The sequence below is a fragment of the Mytilus edulis genome, chromosome 7, assembly GCF_963676685.1.
Source record: "Mytilus edulis chromosome 7, xbMytEdul2.2, whole genome shotgun sequence".
Taxonomy (NCBI): domain Eukaryota; kingdom Metazoa; phylum Mollusca; class Bivalvia; order Mytilida; family Mytilidae; genus Mytilus; species Mytilus edulis.
The window spans coordinates 1,148,511-1,168,083 of NC_092350.1; the positions used below are offsets into that span (position 1 = coordinate 1,148,511).

At 32.2% G+C, this 19,573-nt stretch overlaps 1 protein-coding gene across 1 annotated transcript in view; it reads left to right on the plus strand.

Annotated features, from left to right (window-relative positions):
* The window catches only part of LOC139529707 (gamma-aminobutyric acid type B receptor subunit 2-like), a 43,495-nt gene that overhangs the window by 12,015 nt on the left and 11,907 nt on the right, over nt 1–19,573 (plus strand). Inside the window, exons 2-7 of the mRNA XM_071325559.1 lie at nt 794–931; nt 8,718–8,888; nt 10,374–10,481; nt 11,792–11,857; nt 17,006–17,203; nt 17,905–18,135. Of these exons, the coding sequence (XP_071181660.1) occupies nt 794–931; nt 8,718–8,888; nt 10,374–10,481; nt 11,792–11,857; nt 17,006–17,203; nt 17,905–18,135 (912 nt within the window). The remainder of the gene's footprint in view (nt 1–793; nt 932–8,717; nt 8,889–10,373; nt 10,482–11,791; nt 11,858–17,005; nt 17,204–17,904; nt 18,136–19,573) is intronic.

Sequence of the window (19,573 nt, forward strand, 5' to 3'; positions counted from 1 at the left end):
TTTTAAAAAAATTCAAATCGTCTATTACTATTAGTATAGTTATAAAGCGCCTTGTGTTAAGATGTTTTCTTTTACCATATAATGGAAAACTGTGCACACTTACTTGTGATCAGTTTTAGTGTGCGCGTACTTTCTGATTTAGATTGTAGTATAAATTATTTTTGATACTATTGCCTAAAGTGCTACTGTAGCCGTGATAAGAATCTGCAGCGGTCATGAACATTGAAATCGGTTCTGTAAATCCCTGTAGTTATTTAAATAGACGTTTAAGTATCTTGTAAAATAAATGATTGTATTCAAATAAAAATGAAATTGATGAAAGCGGGATCAAATCTATTTTCCTAATCCAGGAAAAGGAAGTAAATATGTTTAAGTGAAGTATTGATTTCGCAGAATTGTAATATAACTCATGACAATGTCCTATGCGCCGGTCGAATATACGTATCCTCATGGTGAAGCAATCTAGATAACACAAAATCTAAGAGATGTAGTATGATTGTCATTGAGAAAAATATACACCGGAGACCAACAAACAGGATGTAAAATATCAATAGAGCAGTGTTAAGTCAACAATGAGTAAAACGAATATCGTAAATACCAATAGAGCAGTGTTTATTCAACAATGAGTAAAACGAATATCGTAAATTAAGCATTCATGAAATAGTTCCATGAACAACTGTGAAATTTGTCAAGCATAACTAGAATTATACATTGTTTAGAAGGACAGAATAATAATGTAGGTGACAATAATGATAATTAGAAAAACAATAAAATACATTTGCTTGTGTTTTAGGGCAAAGAAGGTTTGGCAGGGAAAGTCTTGAATGAAGTATTATCTGCGTCTCCGCCTAAAATAGCAGTGTTTGGACCTCAGATGTCTGACGAAGTGAAACTAGCAGGAGCTATTACACCATTCTATAATACAATCCAGGTAAATTAAACTTTTTACACTATCATAATATCATACTTAAAATGAATTAGATTTTTAACAGACTGGTGACAGCTGTCATTAGATTTTACGATATTATGCGTAAGGTAAATGCGCATAAGGTTTTATAGAATTCGTGCATCCGAAGCAGTTTTCATGATTTATCTTTACCAGGAATGCTCAATCTCAAACATCTAAAAGCCAGTGATGTGTAAACCGTTAGAAGATACGTATATATGACAATGAGAAACAAACCCTAGACGGAAAAACATAATCAACATTCAAATTTACCATTGAAGAATTTTAGAAAAAATATCTATAAACTATGTCAAGTTGAAGTATTTACTAATGAACTGATAATACCCTACATGCAAACAGTCCATCTGCGGCAGATACCCAGTGTTAGTAAATAAACACTTTATAAACTTGATCAAAAGTCATATTGCCCGAGGTAGTTGGAACCTTATTTTCTACGTGATATCTTGATTAATGAACTGAAAATTGTTTTCTTTAATATACCATTCGCACCTGGTTTCATACATAGATATAAGAAGATGTAGTTAAAGTGCAAATGAAACAACTCTCAGTCACCGTTTGTAAAAGTAAACCATTAAATGTCAAAGTACGGTCTTTAACACGAACTCTTTGCTCACACCGAACAGCATGATACAGGACCCCAAAATAACTTGTGTAAAACCATTCAAACAGGAAAACCAACATGCCTATCTATATAAAGGAGGGACGAAAGATACCAGAGGGACAGTCAAACTCATAAATCGAAAATAAACTTACCTTTTTTTGCATCATCATGATCAATCAACTGTCCGCGAAAATTTATCAACCAAGCACACAATAAAGAAGCTTGAATCACTCCCAAGTTCATTGTTGTAGCCTAAAATTATGATTATATGAATTGAAAAACAACAGGTCAAAGTTTTATACCTTTTTGATAAATATTAAAGTAACAAAAAGAAATTTCAAACCGGCAAATCCCTTATTAAAGCGCAAAATTAAAAGCTCAAACACATCAAATGAATGAATAACAACTGTAATATTCCTGAATTGGTACAGACATTTCTTTATATAGAAAATAGTGGATTAAGCCTTATTTTAGGGCTAGCTAAACCTGTCTACTTGTATGACTGTCGCATTACATTCCATCATATTGACAACAATGTGTGAGTAGAAACAAACGGACATGACGCTGTATTTGTTTACATCTGTCCTAAGTCAGGAGCCTGTTGGTCAGGGTTGTCGTTTGTTTATGTAGTTTATAAGTTTTTTTTCTCATTTTTACAGCAGATGACCGATGAGGGCATTCCGGTGTATTGCTATCGCCTAATTTACCATTATGTAAATTAGTTTTGGGTTTTTAACCGATCTACAAACATGATAAATACGCCGACATCATCGAGTGCAAAATATCATTCCTTATCGTTTGCTTTAAATTCATTTCTTCAATGAATACTCATCAAATATATTTTTTGGAACATAATTTAATAATATTAAAATGTTTTATATCTATGTAAGTAAAAATTATTAATATCTATGCAGACGTACAGAAAAATTAACGCATGCGAAAGAATATCTAAAGAACGATTACAATGTCATATAAAGGAGGTGAAGATTATATACAAATACATGCAGAGTTAATGGTCTTTGCTCTCTCGCTTTGCGGGAAATGGGAATGCCTACCCAAATCCAATCTATAAGAAAAATCAAATCATTATAGAAGAGTGTCCACGATACACTTGCACTGCTATATTAATAACTAGTAGAAGAGAATGATATACAAATAGATCAAAATTATATATACATGCTACTGTAATATACAAATATTGATATGATATACTAGTATACCAGAGTATATTGATTTGTATCATTACAATGTATATATGCAGGACTCTAAAGTGCGATGGTACTCTAAAGTGCGATGGGCAAGCTAAAGTGCGATGGTCTACGCTAAAGTACGATGATGTCTCACGCAAAGTGCGATGGTTGTTTGTTTGCTAAAGTATGATGGTTGTTAGTTTGCTAAAGTACGATGGTGTCTCACGCTAATGTGCGATGGTTGTTTGTTTGCTAAAGTACGATGGTATATCACACTAAAGTTTAATGCACCAATAGGGTAAGGTTCGATGGATTTAAACGTTGTACAATGGGTTTTTTTAATATTTGTTTTGCAAAAAAAGTTAGTATGCTAAGGTGTGACAAATGTGGTACATTTAGGCTTTATAACATACTGGACTGTAGTGTAGGATTAAGTGATTGTTTACAGAATACCAACCACGTAATAATTGTTAAAAAAGGTAATTTAGGTGTGACAAAATACTGTATTTCCTGTTCAATCATTTTTTTAAAGTTCAGGCGTATTTAGAAATATTTGAATAATTGGCAAAGCTTGCTGTTCATACAGCTCATCAATATTCTATCCCCCCTCTTATTTTACAGTCGTAATTGTAAATTTCAAATACAAAATTTCAGAATAAGTAATATTTATTTGTACAAGCTTTAATCTAAATGCAAGAAAAATGCAATATTCGCCAAGCTTTCTCCGTCTTAGAAACGAGTACAAATACATGTTATATTTTCCTACAGTTTTAGCCGACAGTTTATCATTTACGCTTAATTTTCAATAAAATCGACATATATATTTTCACGGGGATCGCAAAATAAATTTCAACGTATACAATGATATGATTGGATTTGCTCGCTTCCAATAGAAACAGGACACAGGAAACCTATGCGTATTCTATTTTGTATCTATATAGTAAAATGCCAGGTCGGGTGCAGGACACGGATCTTCTTTCTGCACTGAAAAAACGCATTTGCTTCGGCCGACAAATCATAGTTAGGTTTGAAATATTTTTTTAATTTGTTTAAAAATAGATGTAGATTAAATATTATGTTACGGCATGTACATTTTTGGTTTATAAAAACGACTGTTAACGTCATAATCCAACTGCGTTTCTAACGTCTATATTTTCGCGGACAATCGGACTTAAGCGTATGGAAGCATCGCACTTTAAATAGCGTAGACTATCGCACTTTAGCGTGACCATCGTACTTTAGCGTCCCAATCGCACTTTAGAATCCTACTTATATAATAGTTATTACGGTGATGTTGCGTTGCCTTTCATTTATGTATCTTCCACACAAGAACTTGTCTCAGAATAAAAACTACATCTCTACATTAACCTCACTTTATTTTCGATATGAGCGTCACTGATAAGCTTATGTAAACGAAACGCGCGTCTGACGTAATGAATTATAATCCTGATACCGTTGATAACTATTTCAGGTATAAAGATGTGATTATTTTGTCTGAGACAGGTGCTTGTGACCATCCACTAGAACGTGCGGTCATCCGATGTTCAGTACTTCAGTACTTTGATTTATATAGATGAGACCACTGATGTTCATATTTTTATTGTTTTAAATGAGTCATTTAAGGGTGTTTTATAGTTTAACGATGGGTGTGGGCCAATGCTCCGTGATGATGGCCGTTCTTTGACTAGTATTTGTTAACCTATTGCCCAGTGTGACTAGGAGATTTGTCTCATTTACATTCATACTACATATTCTTATTTCAATGTAGTAGCTACGGTTAAAATGTCAAAAAGGGGTATATGTATGCCTCTTGTACGACCTGTCTCAACACTCAGAAATGCTACTTGCTGCTTAGACACAAAGATGAAAAACAGTTATTCAATCAATCACTTGTGCATCAAACTAAATTTTACTAAAAGGATTATTAAGTACACACGAGCTGGTGTGTCGTTCACGAGATTATTTACCGTTAAATATTATTTGCATCAATCCACTAAAATAAATTAATATTCAACTAATCATCACGATCATAGAATTATCCTTGATAACATATTAAATTAAGATCGATACATAGAATCTTAAATTCCGTTAACCAAACAGTTTAATAGACTAAATTCATTTTCATTTAAAGATTGCTGTTCATTTTTATCCCAAAATCAATATGATTCAATGAATTTTTAATATCTTCGAAATTGAAAAATGTCATTTCTTGATACGATTTGTAATTAAACAAAACATATCTATCGTTAAGTACGAATTTGACTGTTGCGTAATTACAACTTGTTAATCCCTGACATGTTATACTTTATTGTTACTACCGGTCTTGCTCAGAATTTACAATAAAACATCCATAAAAAATAAAGGTAACCTTCAGACAGGAAGATAAGTATTGATTAAATAGTGTCAGTCCATGCATTACAAGTGTAAAGAAATAGTTGTCATATTTGTGTTAAACGATGGCTGTAATCTTAATTGCTATAAAAGACAGCAGGACAAGTATTTGAACATATGTAATGTATTTCTTTGATTTTTTTGTGCTACATTGTAAAAGGTTAACAAATTAAATGAAAGAATGTGTCTAATAACTCATGATGAATACGTTTCCGTTTAGTCTGATACATGATTTATTGGTCGTTTCTTACCGTCTAATAAAAATAGGTGTATAAGCAAGGAAGTAGTGTCTCAGTAAGAAGTTATATTCGCATTATGAAAACTGTCATTAAGCGGTCAATTTAACTATAGGAAATGTCATTCTGTGTCTTCAAGCATCTCTTTTGTGAGCAGCCATAGTTAAGTACCATATGCATAATATGTCATAAGTTGTCAAACAGAACATTGTTGACTTGAATAAACATTTGCTAGCTATAGAAACCAGATTTTATCCACCTATTTCTACATAAGAAAACGCCTGTAACACGCAAGAATGTGACAGTTGACCATTTTCGGTGTGTTTGAGCTTTTGATTTTGCCTTTTGATTTGAAACTTTTCGTTTTGAGTATTCCTTGGAATTCTGAATTTTTGTTATTTTACGTTTTTGTTATAAAAAAGAAAATAATAGTCTATAAGTTTTAGATAAACATTATATATAAGTGTTTTTATTGATAATTAGTAGGGATGGCAACGAGAACTCGAGTACTCGGGTACTCTCTCGGAAGGCCAAGTACTCGAATACTCGTTTGCAAGTTATACATCTTGAGATATGTCTCTTTACATTTCCACTCACTTTATTTCCGTTGAAATATCCACCTCGTATTACTAAATAAAGTCAATTAACAACATAATCTCTGATTAGAGACATTTTTAACGGTGTTTGTACACGGATAAACACTTTCATGGATTAATAATTAACTCATCACAAGCCGTAAAACTTACCTTTGATTGTTAATCAAGACTTCTATGTAAATAAAGGCAACAGTAGTATACCGCTGTTCAAACTCATAAATCCATGGCCAAAAAACAAAATCGGGGTAACAAACTAAAACTCAGGGAAACGCACCAAACATAAGAGGAGAACAACGACACAACACTACAATGTAACACACACAGAAACGGACCAAGCATCAGACAAAATCCCACGAGAATAACAAATATAACATCAAAACCAAATACATGAATTTGGGATAGACAAGTACCGTGACATGTCTTGTCGCAATGTGAATTTACACTAAAAAATAAGAGAAAACAAACGACGCAACGTTAAAATGTAACACACACAGAAACGAACAATAATATAACAATGGCCATATTCCTGACTTGGTACAGAACATTTATAAAGGAAAAAATGGTGGGTTGAACCTGGTTTAGTGGCATGCCAAACCTCGCACTTTAATGGCAATGTTAAATATAACATTGAAATGACAACATAATATTACAGGACTACAATACAAATAAATAGGAGAACGTATTAGACAAAGAAACACATGATTAATGGATAACAAAAAGCATCAGGTTTAAAATTCACTACGCCAAAAACGCGCCTAGTCCACAATACTCACCAGTGACGCCCAGATATAAAAGATCGAAAGTGAAAAAAAGTACAAAGTTGTACAGCACTGAAGATCAAAAGTTGAACAAGGTTGTGTCAAATACGCCTATGTTTTTAAGCTTGGGATAAGAACATCCTTATCATTCAGAACAATTAATGCTATTGCAAACAGTAGATTTTATTAAATGAATATAATTGATATACATAATGAAACTGAAGTATTAACTAATTACAGAAAACAAACACGAATACATAATTGAAAGACCAACACTGAATAGACACACCCGACTCAGTCCAGGCCTCAACGCAATAAATCATAATAATGACGTCACATACGATGGTGAAAAAGCACGAAAATTACGTCACATTTGAATTTATGAAATTTGAAAACGGATCATCAAAAAATGAAAAATGACGTCACATTTGAATGAATAAGATAGAATTAGGATTGATTTAAGATTATATTTGAACTAAATACTGATATTGCATTTAATAACAATGCACATTTTAATACTTATAAATAGCAAACTAAGGAAGCAATTAACTATTTATTATAAAGCTATGTCCGGTTTGTTTTGAATCTAACTTCAAACGTAAAATATCGTACTGATTACGTTGAACAAAATCGAATGCGGTGATTAATTTTCTTTACCATAACACATAAATATAATAGAAAAGACGTTAACACATTTGACAAAATCCGATGAGAATTACAAATATAACATAAAACATTTAAACTAAATACATGAATTTGGGATAGACAAGTACCGTAACACGTCTTATAGTAATGCGAATTCACACTCAGCAAAACAGTCACAATCGGGAATAAGTCACGTTTGGTAATTAAAAGATTAGACGACATAATGACAAACCACAATCTACCATGTGGTAAAAATGTCCTTAGCTAGTTTGGTTAAAGACACATCGTATGGATCCACCAATTCGTGATGGTGTCCATAAAATTTACGGAGTGTCAATTTTAATCTGTCCTCCTCATAACTTTGTTGGAGCAGTTTCTGCGTAAGGAGCACACTCCTGTATATGAAGTCCGTATAGTGTGAACAAGCACGAGAATAACGTATCAATTGTGATATGTAAACACCATACGAAGGGGCAGAGGGTATGTTACTGCTGAGAAATGGGAAATTGATAATTGGGAAATTGAAATCGTCCCGCTTATCATAAATGTTCGTGTGAAGTCGTCCATCTTCGTCAATATTGAGGAAAAGATCAAGGTATGAAGCAATCCTTCTAGTATCAGTAGTATCCTTAATTTCAAGTTCACTGGGATATATGAAATGTAGGTTTTGGCTGAAACATGGGTTATTCAATGATAGAACATGTAAACGTGATTGGTATGAGATGTACATTTAAATTAATTTAAAATTACTCTGTATTTGAAACTTAACTTATAATTGTTTAATTTACAATGTAAAGATAGCCGAAAGTATGAGTGCGACATTTAAACCCAAAAGTTGAAAATAGACTGTCAACGTCATGGCTAAAAAAGCTCTAGTGCAAAAAGTCGTATTATAAAAAGTACCAATTTCTTAGGAACAGATGATACATATATTGTCTACTTTATCGGACTTTATTTGCAAATATTTTTGATTTTATTGGAATTTGGTTCATGAACACGTACACAAACTATGATTGCTATTATGATAGGTTATTCAGTTGTAGACACGACAGTCGATAATTCAGTGTTTAATCGACAAAAAAGAGGATCAAGCTATGTTTAATGTAGTACTTTTGTCTTTCGTTAATATGTTTATGAAAGGTAGTAACAAAGCACTGCATCCCACCTAAAACCTGAACTTTTCAATAGACGTTTAAGATTCATCCGAGTACTCGCGAGTTCTCGAGTATCATGCCCGAGTATCCGAGTATTAAATTTCAGATATTTTGACATCCCTAATAATTAGTAACAACAGATAAATGGTTTATTGTCTTGTTTATGTTTATATGTTTAGATGAATTTCGTTGCCAAAACATCCACCACGAAAGATAAATCCGTATATTCCACCTTATACTCTACCAATTATATAGAAGATGACCTGAATCCATTACGTATAGCTTTAATGAATCATTTTGGTTGGAACAGAGTAGCTACATTGGCGTATAATGATGATTCATTTACATCAGTAAGTATACACTAAGCCTAAGTGTGTGTAGTACAATAAGAAGATCTTGTATCATTGCAAATGATAAAAAACTAACCACAAGAACCCGTTTATTAATCCGTCACATCATCTTAATATTTGGTAGTTACTCTACATTCAATTCTTAAATTTGACGTACATTATGTCAACCACAGTTGGAAGCTGCAGAGTACACTTAACACAATGTGTATTATCTCAAAAGATTAAACCAGATTACATATTGTAGAATGATTTTAATTTTAACCACTTTTTTATACATGGACATATTGTCAATTAAATTATTTATTACTCTTTGACATTTCTGTACGCCATATTTTTACTATTTTATTTACTATGTCTGTTTTGTTCACACATCATTGTAAATATAACGGAATTTGATGCTACTGTCATGCAATGAAAGGTTTAGCGCTATAGAACCAGGCTCAGTACACCATTTTCTACATTTGAAAATGCCTGTACAAAGTCAGGAATATGACGTTTGATGTTTTTTTATCATTTCATTTTGCCATTTGATTATGAACTTTCCGATTGAATTTCCTCAGAGTAAAGTATTTTTGTGATTTAATTTTTTCTTGCAAGATACATAACTTTAAGTGTAATCCACCCATGCACTATGACAAGTAATCTTCAGTATCACTGAAAAAGACAAAGGAGACCAAATGATGTATTAGTTAACAACTGTACATATATACTAGAAAGATAACACACAGAACATCATGGCGTTGTCAGTTTGTTTTAGATTTATGAGTTTGACTGTCCCTTTGCGATCTTTTGTCCCTCTTCTATGTATACATGTGCTTGAAAGATAATAAACAGAACCTTATAAAATATCAGTTGAAATAAGGTTGGAAAAAAAACATGCACTAAAGGTCAACTATAACCAACACATAGCACAAGTTGATGGTTGTACACAATATGGTATATGACCACCGATTCTTGAATTGTTAAACACCGAAACCTAATAAATCGCTAGGTTTCGTTTTTCTCGAAACCAAACCTATCCTTAAAGAACTTATCTCTAAATTATTGAATAATGGATGTGAAGTTCTTATCAATTAACCAATTAGATATTTCCTATTTCTTCCGACAAAACATCGATGTCATGTGTTAATGTATCAAAAGACTCTGCGTGATATCATTGGACCATTGGAAATATTTATATTTTTGCAAAACGTTTTTGTGTTGATGTTTACTTTTCATTGCTATTTCAATACGTAAACTTTCCACGCTTGTGATAAAATTCTCGAGTCGAATGTTAATTCTACTTTACTGTAATAAGCTTTCCAAGTTTGGAAGGGAGTCTAGAAAGGAGTGGTAGAGTTATCCGCGATTTTTAAAAACAATAGCCCCGGATGTAGTTAACCGAAATATTTCTTGACAATTTTAAATGGCGAAAATTTATTTATTTTGGTCAAACGCCTTTCCCGAAACAACCTTAATCACATTTAATGTTGTTTACAATTTTAGCAAATAGACGAGTTTCACCAGGCCCTCATAGACAATAACATGACACTTATAACATCTGGGATTATAACAGACCTCAGGAATGTAGAAAATCATATAACCAGGCTCAAGGTGGGTCAGTAACATATAGAAATCATATCACAGACCATAAGGTTGGTCAATAATAATATATAAAATAGGTCAGTTATATTATGTCCATTGAAGGGTTATCATTTTTCAGCAAAACGTTCAGGTGTTGACAAATTAAACCACAACCAGAGCGAACATAGATTGATATTGCAATACTTATATGTTATTGAGGTATCCTGTGCTAAAGATAAGAACAATGCAATTGTCAAACAAGAGAGAGGTTTAGCTAGCTACAAAGCCAGGTTTAATTCACCGTTTTCTACATCAAGAAATACCTGTGCCAAGTCAGGATTATGACAGTCATATTTCATTCGTTAGATCAATGGTATCAACAAAACCAGCAGTATTTATTTTCCACTAACGAATTTGAACACTATTTTTTATTTAAAAAATATTTGTTGGTGGGAGATATGTCACAATTGGTTACTTTTTAAATTAGACGAAAATCAAGGTAACTGAATAACTATGCATACTGAAATGAATCATTTTTATATTTTGCTTTTAATATTTAAAATTTTAATTACAGCGTGATTGTTTTCATCATAACTTTGGTTCTCGGTTGACGAATAATTTTTCGAGTGTTTATGTGTTTATAATTTTCTGTTTTCAATCACTATTTTTTACAACACCAGGAGTCTTAATGTAATCTTGTCTGAAAAATCTAAAACTATTGTTTCACAAGTGCATTGTCAATTCTCGTTTTTTGGAAAATGGTGTATAGGAATAAATGCAAACAATTAGAGTCGTCTGCGTAAAACGTACATGTTAGTTTGGAACAATCCTCAATATCTGTAATTTTTGAAAACATGACGATAACTTTTTATTTTTATTTAAAAAAAAGATTACATCACTCGGTCAATTCAGTTTCCATGATTTTGTAATGATTGTTTATAAATGTCATGATCCAGTAATCTTCGGCAACTTGGTAATAAGCTTGCGATCAACAATCACTACACGAAATGTTATGCGTCTATCTTACGTTATAGATTGAGAAGAGAACGCAATTAAGGAAAATGATATGGAATTGTTATCAAATCGTTCGTTCCTACGTATGTTTGAGTTTGTTTTTGTTTGCACTTCAGTGTTCCTGTATTTTTGTTTTTGTCCTCTTATAGTTTAAGAGTTTTTCGCGGTATTAGCTTATTATCCTTATTTGTTTTCCACAAATTGGATTATGACAATTGAAACAGCGGTATACTACTGTTTCCTTTATTTATGTCTATGTTCATGCATTAAATCAATAATTTATTCTAGAAAAATCACAGATAACAAGCTTTCTACATATTTTACAGCAATATGATTCCAGGGTAATTGTTGGTGCCTTCAGAAGCTCAGCTGCGACAACTATTTTCTGTGAGGTAGGATCGATTGTTAATTAGGATTATGAAACTAACAAAACTGAAATGAGGAAAATATTGTTGATCTTAAAATGACTGCTGAGTTGAAATTGTTTTTAAAATTAAAGATTTCTCTACAAAATAGAAAATAGTTGCAAGGTTAGCATAAAAAAAAGCTAAAACAAAGATTATTCCAATATAAAATAATAACTATACATATAGCGATCTTTGGTTTCTGAATAAACGTTCATTAAAACACAATTAATTACGTTCTTTTTATTGTATGTTATTTTATTTGTCTATATGTCGTTTGTTTTACATTATTTCCCGTACTTTAATGATACAGATGACTTTTGTTGCGTTTGTTGAAGATTCCTCGTAAAGATAGAAAATTAGTTGCAATACGAATAAAAAAGCACTCTAGTTATCCAACATGCAAGAACATATCATTCGATTAGGCTGAGATTTTGATGAATCATGAATCCTAAAAGAGAGACGAAAGATACCAGAGGGACAGTCAAACTCATAAATCGAAAATAAACTGACAACGCCATGGCTAAAAATGAAAAGGACAAACAGACAAACAACAGTACACATCACACAACATAGAAAACTAAAGAATAAGCAACACGAACTCCACCAAAAACTAGGGGTGATCTCAGGTGCGACAGAAGGGTAAGCAGATCCTGCTCCACAACCTAAGTTGCCCTAATAACCATTTTTATTGAACAGCAAATCGGATGACTAACCATGCTTGTTTTGTATAGGATAACTAAACTTTAGAAAATTTCGTACAAACAACATTGCCGGTTCATCTGCCAGTTCAACTCAATAAGTTTCCATTAGATTGACAGTGAAAGAGGACCTTCAGTAAACTGTTTACTCGTGAAGTGGTATTAAACATATATGGGTTCTAAATAACTCTATCGAACTTCTGAATAATTCTAAATCTTTCTCTGCAATAATTTCTATCAAAACTTATGATTGTTCAACCTTGTATACCACCGTATTATTATAAAAGTGAAAGTGAAAAATCGTTTGAAAGAAATAATCCACAATGCTTTTCAATATGAATATGGTAACATATCCTATAAGCTTTTTACTCTGTGATACCAAACGGTATATTTTGTTTATATTTGGCTAAACGTTAAAACATGCTTCTACATAGAGGAACAAGTGATCAGTTTGCTGTAGATTTTTTTATTGACAACATATTTCAATTCGGAATTATACTTTTTCAACAAATTATCGGCATTTCTATGGGAACGAACGGATTGTCTCTTTTTTAAAACCTCTTCTTTTTTTTAAATGAGTTGGATTTCTTTCATACACTTATCAAAGCAAGGAGATCAAAGAAGCCAGTTCAATTAATTTTACATTCAGATATATTGATGATGTTCTTTCCATTTACAATCCAAACTTTTTCTGATTTGGTTTCATTAATATATCGTTTTCTTAACCGATGCTAAAGGACTAGGTCCGGTAAAGGCCCATTTTGGTCTCACATTTCAGTTTCATCTCATAAAAGATTTTGTACACTTTTTAAACACTTAAGTGTCTACTTCAGCCGACTTAATTAGTTTGTGTGAAAAATTTAAACTGATTTAGTCATTTCAGACGCTCATATTCAAGCTAAAATATGGTAAATCTATCAAATATGCCATAATATGTGACTTTTCAGATAGTGTTATTCAAAAATGAAAGTGGCCGCATCCGTGTTCACCCTCAACCTTAAAATATGTAATGTATTATCATCAAATACAATTTAGATTTAAATTTTTAAGAATGAACACGAATCACTTCCATTTCAGGTGAAAACCGTTTTTAAACAATTTAACACAAATGCTAAAACTGTGAAGCTTTCAGTAATTAAGCATGACTTAGTGATGCCAGTATCCAATATATGTGCTTTGGATTGTCAAAAACAGACCATATTTATGAAGCAGAAGTATTCTACTTTCCAATAAATAGCTAAATGTTTACATTATAACAATTTTGTAAAACTGATATATTTTGGGGTCCTACTGAACCTACTCCTTTAAGAAAAAACAAACACAACTACCCCTGCATTATTTTAAGACTTATACTTGAATTTGACATACGCCGTCATCTCAGTACCAGACTCTATGACAAACAAGATGGTTTCAATTTTGAAATTATCAATATCCTTCCTTGATAGCAGAATAACCACTCAACTTGCATATGAGATATACATTTCCCAACTCATTTTGATATTCTATATATTCTAGGAACTGACTTTGTTTATCATAGTGATAACGTTCGCGTGTTATGATAAAAAAAAATATTTGTCTTTGTAAATTATTACGTTTACTGATTAGCCTGTTTTTGGCAAAATTCATGTAACATAACTGTATACTTATACACCATGTCATTGTGTTATTGTGCTATGGTAAAGATTTTGTATTGTTGTCTTATCTTTATACTTATTTGCGTTATCTGTTCGATTTTTTGTTTATCTTTATGACATATTTGATTGTTTTATAGTTAAAAGTAAAAACACAAAAATACTGAACTCCGAGGAAAATTAAAAAAGGAAAGTCCAAAATCAAATGGCAAAATCAAAAATCCAAACACATCAAACGAATGGATAACAACTGTCATATTCCTGACTTGGTACAGGCATTTTCATATGTAGAAAATGGTGGATTGAACCTGGTTTTATAGCTAGCTAAACCTCTAACTTGTATGACAGTCGCATCAAATTCCATTACATTGTCACCGATGCGTGAACAAAACAAACAGACTCAATAAGTAAAAATGTCAAAAATAGGGGTACAGCAGTCAACATTGTGTTATCATCTTAATCACTATAAAAACAACAAATGTAACGAAGAAGCAAAAAAAGGCATACATCAAATTTAACATCCTCATTTTGCTTATCTTATACGAATTTATTTATCTATGTAAAATCTACCCATAAAGGATGGAAGGTTTTCAGTACTGGTGTAAAATTGCGCGTTTGAAATTCGCACAGGTAGACATAAAATAATTTTGTCGTTAAAAGTATGACGGCATACATAAATGCAGAGTCACGTAAAGTAGATATAACAAAAAACAGACTTAACAGTAAAAGTAATAATAATAAATAAAATGATTATTTGGTTCAAAGTATGACGGAATACATAAGTACAGAGTCACGTCAAAGGTTTATCATAAAAAACGGACTTAACAGAAATAGTAGTATTAATAGATAAAATAGTTTTGTCATTCAAAGTATGACAAGATACATAAGTAAAAGTAATATTAATAAATAAAATCATTTTAGTAATTAAGATTTTTTTTTGAATACAAAGTTGGCAGCTGTAACCCTATTTTTGGCCATTTTTATCTATTATGTCTGTTTGTTTTATTTAAACATTGGATGTCAATATAATGAATTGTCAGACACATGTAAGGTTTAGCTAGCTATAAATGCAGGTTTAAACCTCGATTGTCTACATAATGAAATGCGTGTACCAAGTAAGGAATATGATAGTTGTTATGCATTCGTTTGATATGTTTGAGCTTTGATTTTACCATTAGCTTGGAGACTTTTCGTTTAGAATTTTCTCAGAGTTTCATATTTTTGTTCTTTTTTCTCTTTTGCAAGGTTGGTACTTAAAGCTATTATTAAACAATTATCATTCCTATGAAAATAAAACAAATGCATGGTAATTGTACATATGGCGATTATTTGATATCGGAATGTCATTGAATATTCATATAATCAATTACGTGGCTAGAGGTATAGGGTAGGGTTGAGATCTCATAAACATGTTAAACCCCGCCGCATGTTTGCGCCTGTCCCAAGTCAGGAGTCTCTAGCCTTTGTTAGTCTTGTATTATTTTTACCTTTAGTTTCTTGTGTATAATTTGGAGTTTAGTATGACGTCCATTATCACTGAACTAGTATATATATTTGTTTATGTGCCAGCTTTAGAACGCCTCTGGGTGCGAGAATTTCTCGCTGCATTGAAGACATGTTAGTGACCTTCTGTTGTTGTCTGTTCTTGGTCGGGTTGTTGACTCTTTGACACATTCCCCATTTACATTCTCAATTTTACATTCTTTTTATTGTCATAGTTGTTTTTTCATATGTCACCCTTGTTACACTGTTTCTCATACTTTTAAAATGCACATAACTTTGCCGTTTTGTTTTCATTGTTTAAATGATAAAGAAAACTAGTAACTATGTCGACATAAAAGGCTCTCTTTAATGATTATCAAATTTATCATATACTTAGCTATGCTTTATATACTCCATATAAGCCAGCATTATGATACTCAAAGTTAACAAGCCATATAATAGAGACTTCGTGAAAGGCAATCTAATTGGTTTATAAAGGTTAAGAGCAATCAGGCATTTGACTTATCTTTTTTATTGTAAATATATCTACCGCGTTTCATTATGATTACCTTCGATCGACTAAACTGAAACATAACATGTAGAAAATTTATATTACAGATGCCCTGCTTACTATTATAGAAATTCTTATACAGATACTTTTAATTTTACCAAGTGTCTTTAATATGTTTAATCCACCAGTTTCTAAATAAGGCAATGTCTGTACCAAGTCAGGAATATGACATCTATGCGTTTTTTGTGTTTTAGCTTTTAATTAGGCATTCAATTATTTTCCTTTTGCATATTCCTCGAATTCGAAATTATGTATTTTTGTCGTTTCACTTTTTACTGACTGTTGGCCGGCTGTATTTGATATTTACCCTTTTCAGTACTAAGTTATTTAATTCTTCGCTTTATTTTTTCTCTATTATTTTGTTTTTAAAATTCAATTTCCCAATATATTAAACAGTCAATTATGCAACTCATTCGACAAAATGTAGTGATTAAAGAGCTGTACTGTTAAGCATGTAACTTATATGACACTATGTAATGATCATGATGTTTTACTGTGAATGAAGTAGCTTGGTTGACAAAATCTAGTGATTATGCGGTTGTACTGTTAAGGGTATAACTTGGTCGACACAATGTAGTGATCATGAGGCTGTACTGATAATAATATAAATTGTTTGACAAAATGTAGTTATCATGTAGTTGTACTTTTAATTGTGTTTTACAAAATGTAGTGCTCATGAGGTTGTATTTTTAAAAGTGTAACTTAATTGACAAAATGTAGTGATAACGAGGTTTTGCTGTCTAATTTTAAGGTATATAAGCAGAAACTGTACGGAAGACGATACACCTGGATATTAACTGGTGCTTCAATGTACCGGAACTGGATCAAAAATGCAGATGTCAAGGATATTACCTGTACTAAAGCTAACTTGTATGAAGCGGCTGATTACATGATAACACTGGACCAAAATCAACTCAGTTCAGAAACCAAAGTTACTATATCTGGAAGGGTAAGCTACAGTTCATTTAAGTTAGGTATCTGATGTACAAAAGTTGTCGTTTGTTAATGTAATTTATACGTGTTTCTCGTTTCTCGTTTTTTATATAGATTAGACCGTTGGTTATCCCGTTTGAACGGTTTTACACTAGTAGTTTTGGAGCCGTTTATAGCTTTATGTTCTTTGTGAGCCAAGATTCGTGTTGAAGGCCGTTCATTGACCGATAATGGTTTACTTTTATGAATTGTTATTTGGATGGAGAGTTCTCTCATTGGCACTCACACCACATCTTCCTATATCTATCTTTATATTATCATTATTATGTTGTCTCGTGTTATGACTTATTTGGCTTACTTTATAGAAGCTTCAATAGAATAATGTATATTCCTTAGCATATGTTTACATTTAGCTTTCGTTTATTCCTACGCATCGGTGTACAGTTAGATTTCGTATATTAGCATCTGTTGATATTTAATTTTGTAATTTAAATGCATATATGAGAGTTATAGTAGATTTATTATTAACAAATATACACCTTTCATTCATAAATCGATGACGAAATTTGAAATGATATTCGCTAACTTTATAGTTATGATTTCTATTTCTATAAAAGTACATAAGTGATTTTACTTAAAATAATTATAGCAAACGACGACGATAATGAGTATGATAATGTGGCAAACATAAACGATAATTAGTATTCTTTTCATCAGACACCGGCTGAGTATGATTCGTGGATGAAAAGTGAGGCATCTAATACACCGTACAGTATAACAAGATCTCATCCCTGGATATATGATGCCGTCTGGGCTTTAGCACTAGGCCTCAACAATAGTCTGAAATATCTGAATGGCAGTAAACTGGAAGATTTTAACTACGACAGGTCTGACATAAGAGAATGTATCATAAAAGGCATGGATGACGTTAGTTTTGATGGAGTATCGGTGAGTTTGACATCATTTTATATAATTGGATCTGAGTATATATCATATCTGCCTGCAAATATAAAAGTCTTATGGCAAAGGCTTAACGAGAAATGTCAACCAGACCGAAAAGATAGAAAAATTACATGAACAGTTGACGTTTAAAACAAAACCAAGTACGGTTGAAGCGAGTTTTGATGTGTCTATGTTAATCAAGCATAATTGTGTTTCATTTTTATGTCCAATGTTCAAAAGTAGAATCCCAAAAATACTGAACTCCGATGAAAATGAAAAACGGAAATTCAACATTCAAATGCTCAAATACATCAAGCGAAGGGTTAAAAATTGCTGACTTGGTATAGGCATTTTTTTATGATGACAAGTTGTCTAAATAATTTCCGCTCGTGCGGGTGCACTCCACTCTTATTTGAATGGAGTGATATACAGCATCTTACATCAATAAAAACTGGTCGATACAAAATTGCCCCAAAAAGGTGCTCAAAAATGACGTTAAAACACAAAAAAATCAATTAAATTTAATGTTCAAGTTTAAGCTAAATATAGTTTTAACTCAACATTGCAAGAATGATGTGCTATTAGTATATATATGGTACGTTGAAAAATATGCAAAGGCGAATTCCCATCAATTTTATTACGTCTATGCTACTTAGTAATTGAAATGAAGTAAATTGCCCAGATATATGAATTTACTGTTTAAATAGAATTCTCGAATTCTCATGATTTACAGATTTTGTTTCAAATGTGTGTTTGTTTTGTGGATAGTACCAGATTTCTTCATTTTGGTATAATTGGTAATGCAAAGTTCATGTATTTATTTTATTCTATACTCAGGTAATTGAAAATGCAACATTCTCAGAAAATTAAACGTAGTGGATGTTTTCAAAACTTGTTTGTTACTTAGTCTGCTTCCCCTTCAAGATCACATGAGATCAATCCTCAAAACTTGTTTGTTACTTAGTCTGCTTCCCCTTCAAGATCACCTGAGATCATTGTTTGTTACTTAGTCTGCTTCCCCTTCAAGATCACCTGAGATCATTGTTTGTTACTTAGTCTGCTTCCCCTTCAAGATCACCTGAGATCATTGTTTGTTACTTAGTCTGCTTCCCCTTCAAGATCACCTGAGATCATTGTTTGTTACTTAGTCTGCTTCCCCTTCAAGATCACCTGAGATCATTGTTTGTTACTTAGTCTGCTTCCCCTTCAAGATCACCTGAGATCATTGTTTGTTACTTAGTCTGCTTCCCCTTCAAGATCACCTGAGATCATTGTTTGTTACTTAGTCTGCTTCCCCTTCAAGATCACCTGAGATCATTGTTTGTTACTTAGTCTGCTTCCCCTTCAAGATCACCTGAGATCATTGTTTGTTACTTAGTCTGCTTCCCCTTCAAGATCACCTGAGATCATTGTTTGTTACTTAGTCTGCTTCCCCTTCAAGATC